The sequence below is a fragment of the Ptychodera flava genome, chromosome 20 (assembly GCF_041260155.1).
Source record: "Ptychodera flava strain L36383 chromosome 20, AS_Pfla_20210202, whole genome shotgun sequence".
NCBI classification, from domain to species: domain Eukaryota; kingdom Metazoa; phylum Hemichordata; class Enteropneusta; family Ptychoderidae; genus Ptychodera; species Ptychodera flava.
Window position 1 is genome coordinate 13,481,521 of NC_091947.1, and position 19,150 is coordinate 13,500,670.

Genomic DNA, 19,150 nt, shown 5'->3' on the forward strand with positions numbered 1-19,150 from the left:
ACGAATTAATCCTTAAGTCGTGATGTGATATCGTCATTACCGATTCCAGTAAAACAGAAAAAGTGTAGGCCTAGGGGAAGGACATTTAGACTAAACCTCCTGCCTTATGGCTATGCTTGAACACCATTTGATTTCTGGGGGGGGTATGGAGGATTTTGAGAAAAAAAAATTGTCGCCAGGTGAGATAGAAGAAAAAAAAATTGATCCTGTCATGGCCTGAGAAAAAAAAATTGTCATAACAGACAGAAGTGAAAAAAAAAATTGTCACAATGCACCAGAAATTAGCAAAATTTGGAAACCCTATTCTCATATATTCTTTGCCGGCGCGCCGCCATAGGCGGCGCAAATGTTTTTACCACAAGCAATTCTTATGTTTTTTTCCCAGCACTTATGATATAAGCATGCACTACATAGGTCTACTTTACACCTCCGTACACTCAATGTTTTCCTTCCCTTTTCTGACCCAAGAAATCATATTTCAGGATTTCTGTTGCAATATCTCAATGGCATAGGCACTATCTAAAGGGGACTTTTTGACTTCTGTAAATTGTGAAAATTTTAAAACACAAGACAGGAGTCAATGAACTAGTGTTAAAATCAATATATTATTCTCTCAATATAAATATATTAGGAAGATGTACAAGTTGACCATGAAAAATTGAGGAACAACAAATATAATGAAATACAAGGGAGGGGGTCATGCACTAAAAAAATTGAAAACTTCAGGGGGGCGTTACTCAAAATGTGGAGAGGAAGAAGGGGGCGGGGTTACTCAATTTTTTTTGGCGAAACAAATTGAAACACATCTCAGATTGCACCATTGCACACATCCATTTCTCAAAATTTTCAATGCGAGAGGGGGCACCCCCTCTCGTGCTCTCCCACCCTCTGGTCTTCTAACAGTTTTACTGGTAAAAGACAAATTTAAAATACCTCTCGGATTGCACTACACTGCACCGTGGCGCACATCAATTTCTCAAAATTTTCACAGGATCTAGGACAAAACTGAACTGTTGTGAATTCATCCTTTATTATCACAGAAACATGTTTTCATTTACCTCAGTTCAATGACCATTTTGACAGTTAAACATACCATATTCATGCTTTTCATTAGAAGCTGGCAGCTGGAGAAATGACACAAGAAGGTCACAGATTTTCCATTCCTGTATATTTATTTATCTTCAGTCTCTGGCAAACAGAACTGTTTTTCACAAATTGTATTGTCATTGTTTGGTTGTTGAATATTGTGACACAAACACTGATCATGCATAAAATGTAAAAAAATATTGCAGTGTTCAATGTCATTTTCAAACAGTTTTACCGAGTGCAAAATAACCTGAAACTCCTCTCAGATTGCACCATTAAACACATCAATTTCCCAAATTTCCAATACGAGAGGGGGAAACCCCCTCTCGTGCTCTCCCCCTTGGGGTGTTATAACAGTTTCACATAGTAAAAAAATTAAAAAACACCTCTCAGATTGCACCAGACTGCACCATTGCACACATCAATATCTTAAACTTTCCATGCAAGGTAGGGGAAAGCCCCTGTGACTCTTCCCCCTAAGCCTCTCGCATGTTCCCCCTGTACTTTCAAATTCTGCCCGGTCAGATATCCTATAGTGAAAACCCTGTCATAATACCCATCCAAATTAAACAATATATTATATGGTTAGATACTACGTGAGCTTTTATATCTTTATTTTATTGTGACTTGCAATTTCATTTTGATGGGTTCACCTTTTTTGAACCATCATGAGATAACTGATGATAGTCTAGATAGCAGAGTACATCAGGATTTCAAAGGTCTTTACTGTTGCTGTATTTTGTAAATTTTACAAATACATGTATTTGTATTTAACTTTTCTAAGTGGGAGGGATCAGTCAAAATTTTAGAGTTAAAGAGGGGAGCTACTCAAATTCATCATGGTTGAGGGGGGGTGTCACTCAAAATTTCTGAGTTTCAGGCCGTAAATAATGACAACGCATCACAAACTTGATGACAAAGAAAAAAAAAATTTGCATTGCTACTCCATTTGAAAAAAAAAAATTGACGCAGCTCTGACAGTAGAAAAAAAAAATTGCTGTCACTGTGACAGGAAAAAAAATTTGCTCCCATACCCATTTCCTCCATACCCCCCCCCCAAATCAAATGGTTCTCCTGCCTTATTGCTATGCTTGCTCACTGTCGGATTCACTCGTTCAGTGAGATACATAAGTCAGTCAGTGATCCCCGTACGATTCCTAAGGTCTTGAACAGGTTTCCTTGTAGTTCATTGAAACATGAATTCACCGTTGCAATGCACCTCACACAAAGCCATTGTCAGCCAGGCTAATCTTGTTGTATTTGCAGAGCAAGAATTGGGTTAGCGGTGACTAAGCGTGTTTGAGAGGGACGATGACCCAGAATACAAAGCGACTCGCCAGACAATGTTTCTTCACAGAGAAGACTGAGCCCCGTCAAATATGAATCATTGCCGACGTCGCCGCGAGACAACAGACATTCTGGAGACGCCGTGTTTGAAGAAGGAGGCGGAAGCCCATGTCTCCGAGCTATGCTTTGACATAAACCCCGCGTCCACCTGAGGACTTTGCGACGTTTGAAGAAGAAATACCAAAACATCTGATTATAAGTTTTGCTTTCAGTTCGATTTCCCGTTCTTTGAAATCGTTGTCCTTGGCCAAGAGTAAAAAAAAAAATGAAAGAGACAGAAAATATAAGGGTATATTCAAACCTAGAATAGGAGGGTACAAAGTCTACCAGGGAGAATGATTTGCCATGTAAACTTAGAGCGTGCGAACAGATTAAGGAGTTTCTCAAACCGTTGGACATAGAATCCACCGACAAATTTCATCTCAGAGGAATTTGCAAACATCATCTCCGTGCCTAATAGCGGGGATAAACCAAGGAAGAAGTCTTCTTTCTTTCTGTAGGTATTTGGGCATTGCGTCACTGACCTCAGGTCAAGATAAGGCTAAGAAAACTTCCTATATTGTTTCAGATGTAGTAATTACATAATCCATATTAGGTAATCCATATAAAGAATACGCCATCATGAGCATCTGATTGGCCAGGCAATGACCAATTTGTAAAATCTGTTTGTCTGTCTATAGACCTTGCAAATATCTTCTAAAATGTTCTTATGGATGGACTACTAAATCTTTGGATGGACCACTAAATCTTTTGGGGAGGGTAAGGATGTCGGCATGCATTTTTAGCGTCTACAGTTGTTCATTTTTATTTCGCATAGCGTGCATGCATACTATTTTCGTGTCAAGTTAACACACTCTTTTGGCCGACATCCACGTGAACATAATATATTTTCAAAAAATCAACATGGATGGAAAAATCTTTCTAGCAAGGTTTGCTGTGCTGATTATTCACCTCTTTTTTAACTAATCCCTCACCAAAGCTATAATGGTTGATCCCTAGCACGACTTATAGAAGAGTTGAAGAGGTAATGCTCAGGAAAATTTCATTAATTGACTTTCTTTTTAACAATTGGGTAAGGTTTATGCCAGATCACATTTAGGGAATGCAGCCAGATTGCAGTCAGTATAAAATTATGCTGCAATTATAATTTTAAGTTAACTTTATACCCATCTTGTTTGTCGTTTGACTTCACAGTTGTGCAGATTGAAACACCCCCTGTTGAGACCGTGAGTAATTATTTTTTCTAAATTTCTGATGGAGGCGTACTTTCCATTTTACGCAGCCCTTGGACATCAGAATGTAAGATGATAAAAGAGCCGCACTGTATGTTTGAAGTATAGAGACATCAACCATGTCATCTTATGTAGAATAATCTTCAGCCCTCGGTGATGTTTTATCTGTATTTCAATTTCCTCAGTCGGTGGAAAAACAGACGATTATCTCGATATCAGCCAAAATTCATGGCCATTCTCTATATAGCGAATCTTTCACTCAAGACTACAGATTTATTTTATTTTCTCCTTTAAACTTGACGTCACAGCACATGATATGATACAGCTTACTGTAACTTGGAAAATCTTTTCGCAGACGTACACGTCTGATAATGTGTCGAGGTCTTCCAAACCACGTTTCCGTCGTTGGATGTGACTGGTTAATACCTTGAGCTGAGCACTAGTTTGGGGACAAATTGATTTATACATACATACATACATACATACATACATACATACATACATACATACATACATACATACATACATACATACATACATACATACATACATACATACATACATACATACATACATACATGCATGCATGCATGCATGCATGCATACATACATACATACATACATACATACATACATACACACATACACACACACACACACATACATACATACATACATACATACATACATACATACACACATACACACATACACACATACACACATACACACATACATACATACATACATACATACATACATACATACATACATACATACATACATACATACATACATACATACAGTAAAAAATACAGAATCATCTAGAAAACGCATTATTTTTAACATTTGTCTCAGCCTTAATGATCATGTAAAACACTGAAATTGGAGACCGATATATAATATTCATGCACGATTAACCGATATGAGAAATCAAACAAAAAATGAGAAAATTAAAATAGTGTGGAGACGTGAGTAATGAAGATGACACAACATGCGAATTAGTCTTTTGCTGGTAAATAATTGATGTAAATATCTTTGACAAGTGTGACATCGCTCTATGAGGCACGCAATCGATTCAATCGATTCATCATTCTCGCGCTTTTCCGCGACTCTCGTTATATCTCGTAAAATGGCTTTATGCCTCTATCTTTCAACTCCTCGGGTTCCTTGGGAAATTGCGATGGTGGCAAAATGTAATTATTCTATTTGCTATAATTTTCGCTCATGATTCCCATGGGAAAGGAGACAATTTCAATGATGTTCGATGACCTTTTCCAGAATTCTAACGCACATCCCGTCGTCTTATTTTCGACGGCGTATATACGTACCGACTCTCAAGCCGTTGGCAGGTGTGCGAGTCGAACGTATATCCGTATACACACTGAAACTCGTTCTTTGCCTCGAGGATGCGGTTGCCTTGGTGACGAAAGCCTTCAAGATTTGCAAAACTGTGCGATGGTCATGTTATCGAGCCTCTGAGAGATAAATTGGATCCTCGGATATGAGCTCCCATATTAACTATTGTATATCGATCGTATGTGGAATTAGTTGCATCTCCGAAAGCCCTCGGAAAATCCCAACAAAAGTTTATAGTCGGATTTGGTAAACATTTGTAGTATTAAAATACTAGTGGACGGGCTATTCCTCAAAGAAAGAACGAGGCACGAGATAAGAGGGAAGAAGGATGAGGGATATCTTGAATATTATGTTTTGGTTCGCATGTCAAATGATCGACTCATAATCACAGAGATTTCTTCTCAAATTAAGCGCGGCCTGTTGAAAAGAAAAATCTCGAATAAAGCGCGGCCTGCTGAAAAGAAATGTATTTTAAATTTATCGGTCACCAATTTCGCTCAGGTTTCACAGGCGCTGAAACTGCCTTATTAAGCATTACAGTCGAACAAATAACGGTAGTCTCCTCTACGCGATTGCAGGGTTCAGTGTTCCCGCCAAGGTTATAGTTATGATAAATGCATTTTAATTCGTGTAATTGGGAGTAACCAGGAACAAATGGACGAGCTAATGAAAAACAGCAAGGGTCTTTACGGCGTCGCTCATGGGCAAGGGACCCGTATTCCCGCCAAGCAGATGGGTCATTTATTTTATATTTCTCTCCAAAGGGGCTATATTATTCATTTTCGACCGTTCACTGTTTGGATTGTACGCTTGTATAGTCTGATCAAAGTTGACAGGAGATAAAACGCCCTTCGTAGGAAATATTACGCGAGCAGTTTTAAAGCACTGATCAACACATGGCTTGAGGTGTCAATACAGAGCAGAGTGCAGACACGGGTTGAAAACGCCCTTCGCGGTGAAATCCCAACACAGAAGCAATTACATATTTAATCGTCATGACAACTTAATCCCCATTAAGGAGAGCCAAGCATAAGTGCGGCCCTCAGTCACGAAACCAACTGTAGGTATCGGTGACCTAAATCGAAGTATAAATCATAAATCGACCTTGTGGGCCGTCTCCAAACTATTCATTTGCTGACTACCGCAAAATGCCGACTATGTTTTTTATCTTCCCGTATCAAGGACCAAGGGCTCGGGATGAACTCATTATTCTAACGTTTTCACTTCGCACGCCGCCCTGACAAGTATACGTTTAACTCGAATCCTGACTATATTTCGTGATTTCGATATCGACGTTAACGAACTAAACATGTACTTCATTCAAGTCTGATTTAGGTCCTGTTCTTAATCTCATTATTTCTTATTCAGAAACCCATGAGAGATTGTAGTGCATGATTGGAATATTAAACATGCATAACTATGAGAAATATACATCTTTGTAGGAGAATGCTCAGTCTTTTACAGTGAAAGCCCTGCAGCCATAAACGTATGTGAAAACGTTTGTCGGTTTCCCAGATCGTGTTAAAATTAGACACTCCCGCAGGAGTTGCCATAATTGGCTTTCTCTCTTACAAAGCACTGGGAATTACAACACATGAATGGGCAAAAGTAACAAAGAGAGATTGTGTAGGAAAGTGAGAGCGGTACAGACAAAATATTCGAGAGGGACCGTCAGGCATCGCCAGAATTAGTTTCGTTTTAATCATGGCGTGTTTGTGCACTCGTCATCATCTTTGTGGTTGCTTTGCGGTATCACTTATAATCCACACATTTGGGAGTTTTATTGTCCTCGGTGCGCATATTCGATATGCATTTTAAGATGTAACATTTCAATTTCAAGGCCCAACGTTTGTTAACTCTTTATCGACTCAAGCCACAGTTACGACAGTGTGGTCGTTTTTATGTAAAAGTTACAAGCCACCATATACAGTATAGTTTGTCAGTTTTTTTGATCAAAGAATTCTTCTTCTCAGTGCACTGATGACCCGAGACTTTTTTGCAGTGACAGTAATTCATAGTGTGCTTTATTGATCTATCGATCAACGACGTCTCAAATTACAAAGCCGATAAATTGAGCGCCCACAGACCGAAAATACGAATCGTAATATTGCCCTCCGTGGTACGTAACTTACTCTTCAATTCATTAATTTTTTTTTACAGTACAGTGATATGCACAATAGATGTTCTCATCTGCGTCACCTAATGACATCTCATATTTGCATCGCTAGAAATACAAAATGAATCATGAAAAGGAGATAGAATATTGGGAAAATATGACCACATTCACACCTACTCAGTTTTGACGTTGATGCTCGGTCTTGCAATACACGGATATAAGTAGAGACGCCATATGGTATTTCGTAAATCTGGTAAAAATGCTGCAAATATTTCCCTTTTATTATCCACTTACTCGTCCATAAATCTATTTGCATAATAATCTTGAAGTCATTCATACATGATTTAAGCTCTGAAAAACGGTCATTAGTTGCCTGGTAACCCATCAGTAAAAATAGCACAGATATCAACGATTACTATCACTGAGATCAACTTTGGTCTGAACGCAGCTGATTTCATTACAGCAATAAATACATTTGCGTCGTTTTTCTTCTGAGGCCTTGGCGAACTCGTACTTGCAGTCATTGTGATGCACTCGTTGACATATCTGGCGTGCCACTTTCCCTCAGAAAAGGATATTAACAGCCCCGTACGGACAAAGGTGTCAACTTTATTAACTTGTTATGCTTTCTGATTTGACGCCGGAAACCGGCATTACGTCATAAATGTTTTCCATATATTTATTGAAGGAAAGGGGTTCGCACGACATCTGCTCCCTGGGTATCTAACTTGCAGCACTTCAGCGAGACTCGCATTAAGCGTCACCACATCAGGAAAAAAAAAGATACGGCGCAGGCGCATACATCCAGCTGTTCCAGAAGCTCAAACGACGTTCAAAAAAAACCGGAGACAAAAGTGAGATCATAAAGAATGGTATTTCTAATCACTCCGAGTATGAACGTTCTTAAGTGTGTTTTTAAAGCTTCCTGTGCCTTAAAGATCCATTAGGTGTAACTTTGGTCATTTTTTTAATTTTGTTTGTTCTGTGTATCATCTGCAGTTTCTGGTTTGAATCCCTAAACCATGGAGAAATTCCTGCCATTTAGCTCGTAAATATACCCTATATGAGTATAATCTGCATTGTTATTGTTTAAATTTTGTATTCAGGTCCGGACTAGAATACATTTATCAACAATAACAATGATCTTTTCAAATACACAGGCCGTGTTGGCAAGAAGGACACCGGGCATTGGTCATGATGATCGGATTATAGTAAAATTCTGTACTTGATACATTGAAACAGAGTAGTGAAAAATTAGTCAAAAGTTAGAGCTAATGTCCCTTTAATGCAACCTGGATAAAGCGGTTGGACGACCTATGCTTCATCATGTTTTTGCGATCGCATCATTTAAAAAGATGTTGGTTCGAAACTCAGTATTGTAATTTTATCCTGATTTTGAATTTTCGCGCCAGTAATGGAAAGATGTCTCTTTTAAAACAAACCACTATCATCGCTATATTTGAAAATACAGATAAATGAATAGCCAGGTTTTCAGAACAAATTTGAACTGTTTTAAAAATACACTGTGGTCAGATGCGAAAGAAATTTTACACATTTTATCATATCGTTTATTATTACGCGTACGGACGAAAATGTCAATTGAGGATGGTAAATTTTAACTTTTTCTATGCCATAGGTACATTAAACATCAAAAATGATACTTTAACCCTCGTGTTATAATATCGAAATTGATCCAGTCGTGTTTCCTGGCAAAACATGTAAAATCTACCTAGGCCTTCCGACCCACCGATATTTGACCAAGGCCGAAGGAAAAGGGCAAAGAGTTTACATTCACCCGTATCTGTAAAAATACGAGGGAGAACCGAGGTAATTTTGCGTTGCGTTCATAATGTTCCTCTTTGTTATTGTAAATCTTAAATCCGGGAAGCTGCTGAGGGAACATCTTATGCTTGCAATGCCACATAATGGTATGCATGTATGTGAATAGACGATGTTCCGCTGATTGCGAGATCTCGCGAGACTTTAATACATGTCCGTAGACACAGGTTTCCAGCCACGTAATACAAGTCAAACTTTGTACGGAACTAGAAAAAGTGCAGAACTGAGCAAAGTTTGCAACTTCATATATTTTATGCAGTGTTTAACGTAATTAGCGACTTGTCCTGTTTTACGCAGTTTGTCCTGTGTTGCGAGAACACGTCCACTGCGAACCACATATTTTCGCGATATCTCGGAATGTCTCGCGCGGTTCGGAACATGGTCTATTGACAAGTATTGAACAAAATGCCATTATGAAAGGAGAATCTTGATCTACCCACAGTCCCCTACACGCGTGTATGGAGGGACTGTGCCCTACCTCACATTGTACTCCATTTACCAATGAAATGATGCGATGATAATACTCAGACTGTCACATTTATGCCACTCTTTTTCAAATTTCTCGGCTCTAAACACTCTATGGCACGTCAGCGATATAATTTGTAAATCATACAACTTACGTCAAGCCCTACTGAATTACAAGTCATAACGTCAAGTCATAACTTTCAGTGGTGATGACGTCATGCCGCGTGAATCGACAAGCTGATGAAGGTTTGCAACAGTGACGATATTCATTGCATCAATTATCTACTCCTCCCATGATTGATGCTTTATGTAATCGGTTTAATTGGTGCTAATGCCCCGCGATCTTTTATTCATTTACAACACTTACGGATTCGAAGAACAACTCTTTATTTTAATAACTCCATGTATATTTATTCATTACAAAAGATACAAGTATATCCTTACACTCAGTTTCAAGAGAGTTGACGACCCGGTGACTGAACAACAAACGAAGAAAAACTAATCATGCGATGTGTAAAGAGATTGATTCATTAGTTTTCTTTTTCAAATAAATTAAAATTATGACTCGTCAGTGGGACCACTATAATCTTCTGTGAGCCTGATTTATATAACATGTTCGAATATTTTGACCACATTGCTGTTAGCTAACTCCCGATCAGCAATCATTTGCGTTAACATGATGAATGAAGTAGGTCGCTTCCTACATAATAGTCGGCTTCTAACAACACTAGAATGTTCTCAAGCGTATTTTACAGAAACACAAATTCTGTGTAACGTAAGGGTCCTTGCGTGGCGCATAAAATAATATAAAAAAATGATATTTCTGCTGCGAAAACAAAAACAAGTAGAGATTTATATCGTTGTATAAATCTGCCGATTTCGACGGCCCCCTCGTAAATCTCGTTATAATCTGCTGAATCGTCGGTAATCGCAATTTGCCCAGAAATTGAAACCCGATGTAAACCCTGTCGATGTGACTGAGATAAAGCTCGCTGCGTAAATCTCGCTGTTTGAGACGCGGCAACGAGCGTCTCGATGACAGGGAAATGCCTGGAATACTAAACAGAAGCTCGAAGGCTGTAAATGTCGCAGAAACTTTGGAATGCAGAGATGGAACATCGAAGAAAAACATATAAAATAGAATAACCTGACACGTCAGCAGTCTCACGGGTACTGTAATAAATAATAATCAACTGGCATAATTTTAAATCATATTTCATTCACACCTAAATAAAACCACTTCGCCCGATTCGAAAAACCGAATGTATGTCAATTTCAGCTCGAAAAATACGAAATTTTGATGAAATGGGTGAACTTATATTCAGCTAAGTGACCACATTGTATAGTTTCCGTGGAAACTATTTCGCAAGTTGAAGCAATCAGTGTTGCACTTCAGAGCGGATTAAGATCCTCACGAATGTTGAATGTAATTAAATGGACTATTTTCCGTGCAATACGAGGCTTTACTACATCTGATGTGGCTAATGCCGTCATTGGAAGACAGTTTCTAGCGACACACGGGCCCATCCAAACATTTACTCGGTCTTCCTCCATTTTGTAGTGCATCAGCTATGTTCGCAACAAACCATGTCATGTCTCTAGGTGAGCTTATTAGGCGTAATAATACAGTTTCAAGTGTAGGTTTGAAAAGTCATCAAATGTATTATACTTCAAATTCCTGCGATCTGTTCATTGGATAGGATGATCGATAGTACATTCTTTAAGCGTCGGAAAAGCAATTGTATCTCCTTTAATTTTTTCCCCTCTGGTGTGTATTTTTCTCAAATTGTAAACTTTTGAAGAATTCCCTTTCCAATAACTTTGCTCAACATATCGCGTTTGGGCAAACGCTAGGCCTAAAAGGCTAACCGTATTGACATACTGTATCTCAGGCAGCTGAGACACAATGGTTAGAATTTTAAGATGTCGTCTAAAATGTGCAAATGTGTTCTTTGCAACAATAACAAATCAAACAGCAGACAGACCCATGTGAAACACAAATTACAGTCACCATAATTTTAGGCTGCCATTCCTGTGGCACGACGTCGTTAAAATCAGGAATCGTTCATCAGCTAAGATCAAATCACGTGATAAGATTGATATTCTGTGATTGGATGTTATTACCAGCCATAAGGTCTGCAACGTGCAATTTTATCAAGGTCTGATATAGCTAAATATAGCATTGAAGAAACCACTCACAAAAAAGCATAGAAAAGCTTGCAAAATTGACGACACGGCAATCCAATCTGACTGCTCTTCATTCAATTTTCAGGGCAAGTCAATATACAACCGAGCGTGATAAACCGCGGATTTGACAAATTTGCGTCGAACGTTTCAAAATTAGTGTACACACATGCAGGTCAACTTCACCTTCAGGTCAGCTGAAACTCAATCGTAGAAAACCCACATGGACTGCCAGAATGTTGAACAACATTACCCGTCGTATTGAAAAAACACACTTGCACGTACAGACTAGGGATCAACCAATTTGTCTTTCGAGGGAATGATAAAATGGAAAAAACAAATGTTATCCTTATAGTGTTTTCAAAATATAACATTCATTGACTGTAAGCTGAAAGTAAAAAAAAAAACACAATTTTTTGGAAAAGTATACATGCTGTACTAACTCCCGCAAGAGAATATGTAAAATCTTGAACGCGAAAAACATATAGCGGTACGTGCTAATCAGTTATTAGAACCTGAATCGCATTTTCCCTTCCTAAAACTTGAATTCTCTTTGCATATTAAAATACAGCGGTAATATTTGGAAAACTTTGGCGTTAAAAGTTAACATTCATTTTTATCTTTTCACAGGAGCAGCGATAAGTCACGTCTGAGACATTCTGCAGTGAGATAAGAATCTTTCATATTCGTCGACCCTGTCGCAGGTCGATAATCATGTGTGACCTTAAAACAGTTTACGACTTATATCAAAACAAACATGCAGGAAAGTTCATCACAGTTATTTAAATCATCCTGGGGACTGTCAACCTACAGTGAGAGAGAGACAGACGGGGATATTAGACAGAGACAGACAGACAGGGGACAGAGAGATAGAGGGGAGAAGGAAGAAAACAAAGAGACAGACCGAGACAGAAGGGAAAGTGAGTCAGATTTTCGGGCTGGCACTGAATATCAACACACAGATTGTCAAAGTCACCAACCAACGGACAGGATGTTTTATACAGTTAAGGTAGAACGCGCCTCGGGGACAGATAGTCGGACTGGTCAAATTTCTACAATTCTTTTCTGATCTACCACTTGTTGAGACTCATTTTAAAGCTCTTGAAGAAAAAAAACTTTCACCGACTTAGTTTTTCGAAAATCCAAAATTTTATTTTTACCCCAAAGAGTTAACACGGGAATGGCGGCCATTTAGAATTTCAAATATCGCGAAATGTTGGGTGATTTGTTCCGCTAGTTCCAAACTTTACATGGTGACCTCCGATTTTTGTTGTTGATTTGTTAAGAGAATGGTTGAAAATTTCATTCAGGCAAGTTTGAGCAAAATTTAAGCCTTTAACTTTCGAGGTGCATACTACCTTAACAAAAGAGAAACTCAAACACTATAAGTTTAGTTTCAAAAACCTTATTTATGTCTATACATCTCTAGAATTCCAATGTAATCGACTCATAACTCACAGACCTAGACCAAATCTTTAATAGGGCCATTCCCTCCATGACATGGCATCAACGATTAATAATTTATTTTCTGAAGTCTGGGCACTCGAGTCGGGGACACTGGAACGTAATCCATTCGGTGGATTCAGTAACTCGTAATATTTCCCATAAAACACGTGTTAGATTTGTCTGGTAGAGCGAGCACTTTCCGAGCAAAATCTATCCGTACAACAGCCGGCGACGGTGGGTTTGTTTAACAATCTGTTACCTGGCAGCAATAAGCAAATATAATATCTCTCTTTCCCAGCCACGCAATGTCAGAATAGGATGACAAATTGTCATTGGTTTTACGACCTGAACGTCCTTCCGAAGCAAAGTGAAATCTAAAAAGCATCTCAAATTGTTCCCGATGCTTTCTATAATTAGATTTATTGAGAAATCATAGTAACACCAATATATGCGCGCAAAGTAAAGTGACTCTGGCGTGAGACGCACATGAACTGATACGGTTCCTTTGCGGTACATTTATTTGCGTTCGCTTTATGCTAAAGTTGTTCTGTAATTTGATCAAATGGCTCGTAACCGTAGTCCGTTCTGCAGTTCCGTGGTAGATTTTGTTCCTCACTGTTTGCGCATGACAATTGCTTATTTTGTCTGCAAAGGAAGCGTGCATTCCAATCTTATTCCGCTGTCTTAATGATCAATTATGCGGAATTGTTTCCTGTCACCATGGCAATTCCAGCCGACCGAAAAACCAAGATGTAAGCAATAACAAATAAAGGGAAAAAACTCTACACAAAAAAAAGAATGCTGGGCGATTTTTTTTTTTTTTTTGAAATGTCAGAATAAATTCATCAAAAATTGACTGTGAAACAAAGAGTGTCATCGTTGTTCGACTCGCTTGGTCAGCCGCTCCATAGCTACAATCATCTGAAGGCGACACAGCAATATGGCACTCTGCTTCACATAACCAGCTGCAGTTTTCAATACGCTAACGCGCGCATTTTCGCTGAAAAGGGGGAAGGTCAACGAACGTTTTGAAGCCAGACGGAGGCGTATTCCAATCAAGAAAATGAGATTTACATGATAAGTAAACATCGAACTTTCAATAATGCAAGAAATTTAATTTCTTTCCAGAAGAAGAGAAAATGATTTATTACGCCCTCAGAAAACGAGAAGTGGCCTTGAGTCAAAAAGAACGTGTCTATAAAAACTGGCCGTAAAATATTCACTGATGTAAACTTACGTTTGACAAGACTTTATTCCGTGTTTGCTCTCTCGAGAAATTACAGTTTGATTTTTCCCTATTTTAACGATGATGTGAATAACATTATGGACTCCTAAAGTTGGTTTAGGTTCCTCGCAACCCTTTGAAATATCGCGTTTCCCCGCGAGATCTGAGACGCGAGGCGCTCTTTACTTGGCATTTCACAGGATGAATGAACCGAGTGCGCACAGACTCACATGTTGTCTTTGGCATTCTGAGCTATATACAGGGCCTTGCGGAAGTGTGCGACATGACTCTGCCTAGAATCTCTTTAGAGGATAACCCAGCGGCGGTATATCACAAAGTGTTCCCGGCAAATCTAATTACTACAGCAATAGCGGAGTTCGTGTGATAACCCCGCTGCTCGGAACTGTTGCGAAGTGGACACTGATTGAACTGCTTAGTGTACATGTCGGCTTTTTGCATAAGTGCTTGGTAATATACCTGGCGCGTTTTCGAGGAAAGAACGATGTCCGAGGAAGTACCCAATGGGTTAAAGATTGATATTTGGACAAACAAGAGCTTTACCACGGATAGGGAAGCTAGTTACAAATGGAACCAGTCGAACGGAGATACCCTGCCGGACGGAGCCGCCGAACGACCGACGTTCATCATCGCCATCATCGGAATCGTCATCGTTGCCATAACGCTCGCTACGATTCTCGGCAACGTGCTCGTGTGTCTGGCGGCGGTCGTGAATCGCAAGCTGCGAACAGTGACGAATTTCTTCGTCGTCTCTCTTGCCGTTTCGGATATGCTCGTCGGCCTCCTGGTGCTGCCTCTCTCGGCGATCTACGAAATTCGCCGAGAGTGGCCCTTCGGTGTTGTTCTCTGCAATATTTGGATATCCATGGATGTACTTCTGTGCACTGTGTCCATCTTGAACTTGTTTGCCATTAGTCTTGATCGGTACATTGCGATCACTCGACCGATGAGATATCAGGCAATTATGACGACAAGCAAAGCATCTATCGCTCTGGTCTTGATCTGGAGCGTGTCGTTCCTGGTGTCTTTTCTGCCGATCCACATGGGATGGAACACACTCGACGGCACCGTCCAAAATGTCGAAAACCCATCGGCCTGTAACTTCGACGTGAGCAGCAGCACTTACGTGTTAATTGACGGCTTGGGGACTTTCTTCATACCGCTGTTTGTGATGTTGTTCACTTACTTCCGTATATTCCGCATCGCCAGAGAGCAGGCGAAGCGAATCTGCAATCTGCCCAGGATGTACGACGTCAACCACGCCGCGCGGGCCAATAACGTGGACGAACACAAGGCGACGAAGACGCTCGCTGTCGTGCTGGGCGCCTTCACCATATGTTGGGTGCCGTACTTCACACTTTTCATTCTGAGGCCCTTTCTGTATAACAGGGACCACGACGTAAGTTATGATCTCTACTCGGTATTTCTGTGGATGGGATATTTCAACAGCACCCTCAATCCAACTGTGTATACAGTTTTGAATCACGAGTTCAGGAAGGCGTTCCGGGATATTCTCTGTCGCTGTGCGTGCGGCAGAAGGTCGGATTTGAACAGTAGTACCGTGACTGAATGTTAAACAAGACAGGGAAATACCTATAATAGTCCATCCTGTCACTCACTCACTCACTCACTCAGGTCTATCTTGCATATGATATAGCTGAGAGAAATTGGTCCAGAATTTTAAGGCCACAGACAGTTTATTTCACATAATATCAGCAGCTTAAATATGACTTGCTGTGACAGATACGCGCGTACGATTTTAAGTTCTGCGACCTGGTTTCAATTTCAGAACAACAACGTCACACCTGAATGGAAGCCTGTGTCTAAATCGATTTCTGGCATCACGTTTACGCTTCGTGTCCGATCCACGATTTTGGCCGGAAGAATACTTATTCGGATAAAGTGAAAAAGCCAGCAGACCTGAGTAAACGTGGCACTGAGGAGAAACTTCTTCATTTGTGAACCCTGGCAGTTTCTTGATTTATCCTGATTTAATGTTATTATATGATATCTGGTTCTCGCTAACCGTATTTACACGCACAGCCAAAATGGCATTTGATATCATATCGCGCTGCTTCAACCCACGCCGGATTGATCGATAGGTGGCGGCTGTTGTCATGACGGGTATGCATAGAGTCGCGTGCAGCATAACTACATCAGCGCACCAGCGGGCCGTCATTACTTAATTTTCAGTTAAATGCAGGACTGAAAGGAAATCTAATGGAGGACTTATTGAACACGGGGCGTTCTTTAACCGAGCTTGATAACATCAACTCGGTAGCTTTGTAGCTGCGAGGTTTTGTATCTGACGCCCAGGGTTATTGGTAAGGTACCCATTGGCAAAGACAATGCAACCACGTAGGGAAGAGAAAAAAGTGATTTTTATCAGAATGCTCTATCGTTCGGAAAAGACACATTCATCAATGTCAATTAATGATTTGTAGGATTAATGGGACTGATACAGTTTTATTGACGCATTACCAACCCATGCTGATGTGCATTTTACAATTGAAGGTGTAATGTTGACTATGTATTTAGGGCGTTGTCTTTTCCCCCCACCTTTCCTCAAGAAAACAGTCCTGAAGACCCACGAAACTAAATTCGTTGAATTATGCACTCGTGCCATTCCTTTACTTTTCACTTGATATTAAATCAGTTTAAATTGATTTAATGACAAGAAGTATCAAGCACGGCGTCCATAAACGCCGACTGAGTTTCTGTGTGGTAGCAAATCCACGGGAGCAAACAGGGACGGCCCCTGCCATTGGTAGTTCCAAATCCAGTGAAGACGGTGTCATTGTGTTGACTGTTGACTGAGTAACGGCCAAGGCAGTTGTAGTTGGGTGCAGACTGTAGAAGTCAATAAAAATTCAACCGTTCTCCATCCTTGCAGCTGCTGGGAAATAAAAAAGTGTCTAGAAATTTGATGGACATCTTCTATTATTAATGAGTAAACTGTAGATAGTTACTGGAAGTAAACGGAGGGAGTGTTGCAAGTTGTCGGGACAGCCAATATTCGCAGTATTAGCGGGAAAGAATTATGGTTATCGTCTGCAAGATCAATTTTCAATATTATCCTAGCTAACGACGAAAAACAACACGTGGTATTTAGTTCACATATTAACAATCAATGTGGCACAGCATGTCGACTTAAAATGCAATTCGGTTTTGATATTTGGAGAATAACCGTGGGAAATTAACCTATCTGTTTTGATACTGTGTTCCATGATGGGAGACAATTGAGTCTGACCGGTCGTGCTCTATGATTATACGATTGCGACAAATCAACTTGATTGAATGAAAAAAAGCAAGACCAAATCAAAATGTTCGTTGATGAATATCGTTTGGGGAGAGCATTTCCACTGACGTATGCATAACCGGGCAAAATACCGACTCATTCGAACGCAATGTCCCACCGTAATTTGGTTTTATGATTTCCAATTTACCTTTGACTGAACACGCTTTCTGCCCTTGATGACAGAGAGTGAAGTGCTCTGAGTTTAACAGGGAAATGCACTTCGTGTGAGATGCGAATCCGTTCAACTTATTTTGCCGAGCGAAATTAAAGTGACAAGAACACATTGCGCTCAAGAGCTTTAATCGAAATATAGGTCAGTCAAAAACACAAAAACACCATCATTTCCTGACGTGTCTTTCATATCAAGATTCGTTCTTCGGTAAACAAATGTGGAAGCTTATTAATTTGACTTGAAAACAAAATCGCTCGAATCATTCTTGTATAATGGTAGTTTGGCAATAGACAAAGTAGAGCGCCAGAAAAGGCTGGTTATATCGCTAACGTGCAGCGTGTCAGCTGACACCGTTACCAAGAAACATTTCAACAGGGAGAGTACTCATTGGTTTGTCAAACACACGTCGACTGAAAGTTTAGACGCCCATTTACACTGTAGTATTACAAAAGCACACACGTGTTCACCACGCAGAATGTTAACATGAAAACCGTTTGTAGGACGTAACTACTTAAATGACTAGATACTGCACAAAATATTCGCTGAACAGTTGATAATATATACTTCCAAATAAGGATGCTCAATATATTGCAATGTAAAATTTAACAAAATCTCCGGTAGGGGTTAATGGTATAATCCAATCAAACTGGGGTCCGAGGTCTTACTTTTTCCGCAATGAAACAATAATAGGGCATGAAATTAATGGTACAGTTTTTTTTCAAGTTATACAAGGCCACGCGTATTATATTTGTGCCTGTGTTAATTGCTGATTACTTTGGGGTAGTGTTACGTTGGGGTGGGTTCATTTAATGAAATGTAGCCCATACTGATAATAACATGGATAGAGTGCACCTTTTATTTTCATTATTAATAATGTATCCGGTTGATTTATTTGCTCTGAGTGTACTATTATATTACTTGCCAAAACCTCATTATTTTAATGAGGTTTCGTCCATTGTTATACGAGGAGTCTGTGTCACGTTTGATATTGATCAGCTAGAAGAAAGATTCGATTTGATACCGTTACACGCAGAAAGAAGAAAAGATATTTTTGTTCGACTAATTGTGTCTGCTTTGATGGATTATTTCAAATAAAACCAGGGAGGACCTGGTGTTCTTGTAGTGCTGTTTATTTTAACTTCACATCATAAGCTTTTATCGAAAAAAATGGGCCGTTTCATTCAGGCAGAAAAGGCGTCAAAGGTGCGCGCCGGTGAAACTGTGCGTATCACGGCACATACCCACTGATTGCAGTCCCCATTTGTTAAAGGGACATAAGCTGTAACTTGTGGCAAGTTTTCAGTATTCTGCTTCTGTATATCCACTACCGTGTCTGACCCTAATCAGTTTGTCATGCTGAAAT

General features: G+C 39.7%; 1 protein-coding gene across 1 annotated transcript; it reads left to right on the top strand.

Moving 5' to 3' along the window:
• The first annotated feature begins 14,332 nt into the window (after nucleotides 1–14,332).
• On the top strand, nucleotides 14,333–18,925 carry LOC139120086 (histamine H2 receptor-like). Its single transcript, XM_070684165.1, has one exon. The coding sequence runs from the start codon at nucleotides 14,802–14,804 to the stop codon at nucleotides 15,891–15,893; it is 1,092 nt and encodes a 363-aa protein (XP_070540266.1). The 5' UTR covers nucleotides 14,333–14,801; the 3' UTR covers nucleotides 15,894–18,925.
• Nucleotides 18,926–19,150: the final 225 nt, after the last annotated feature.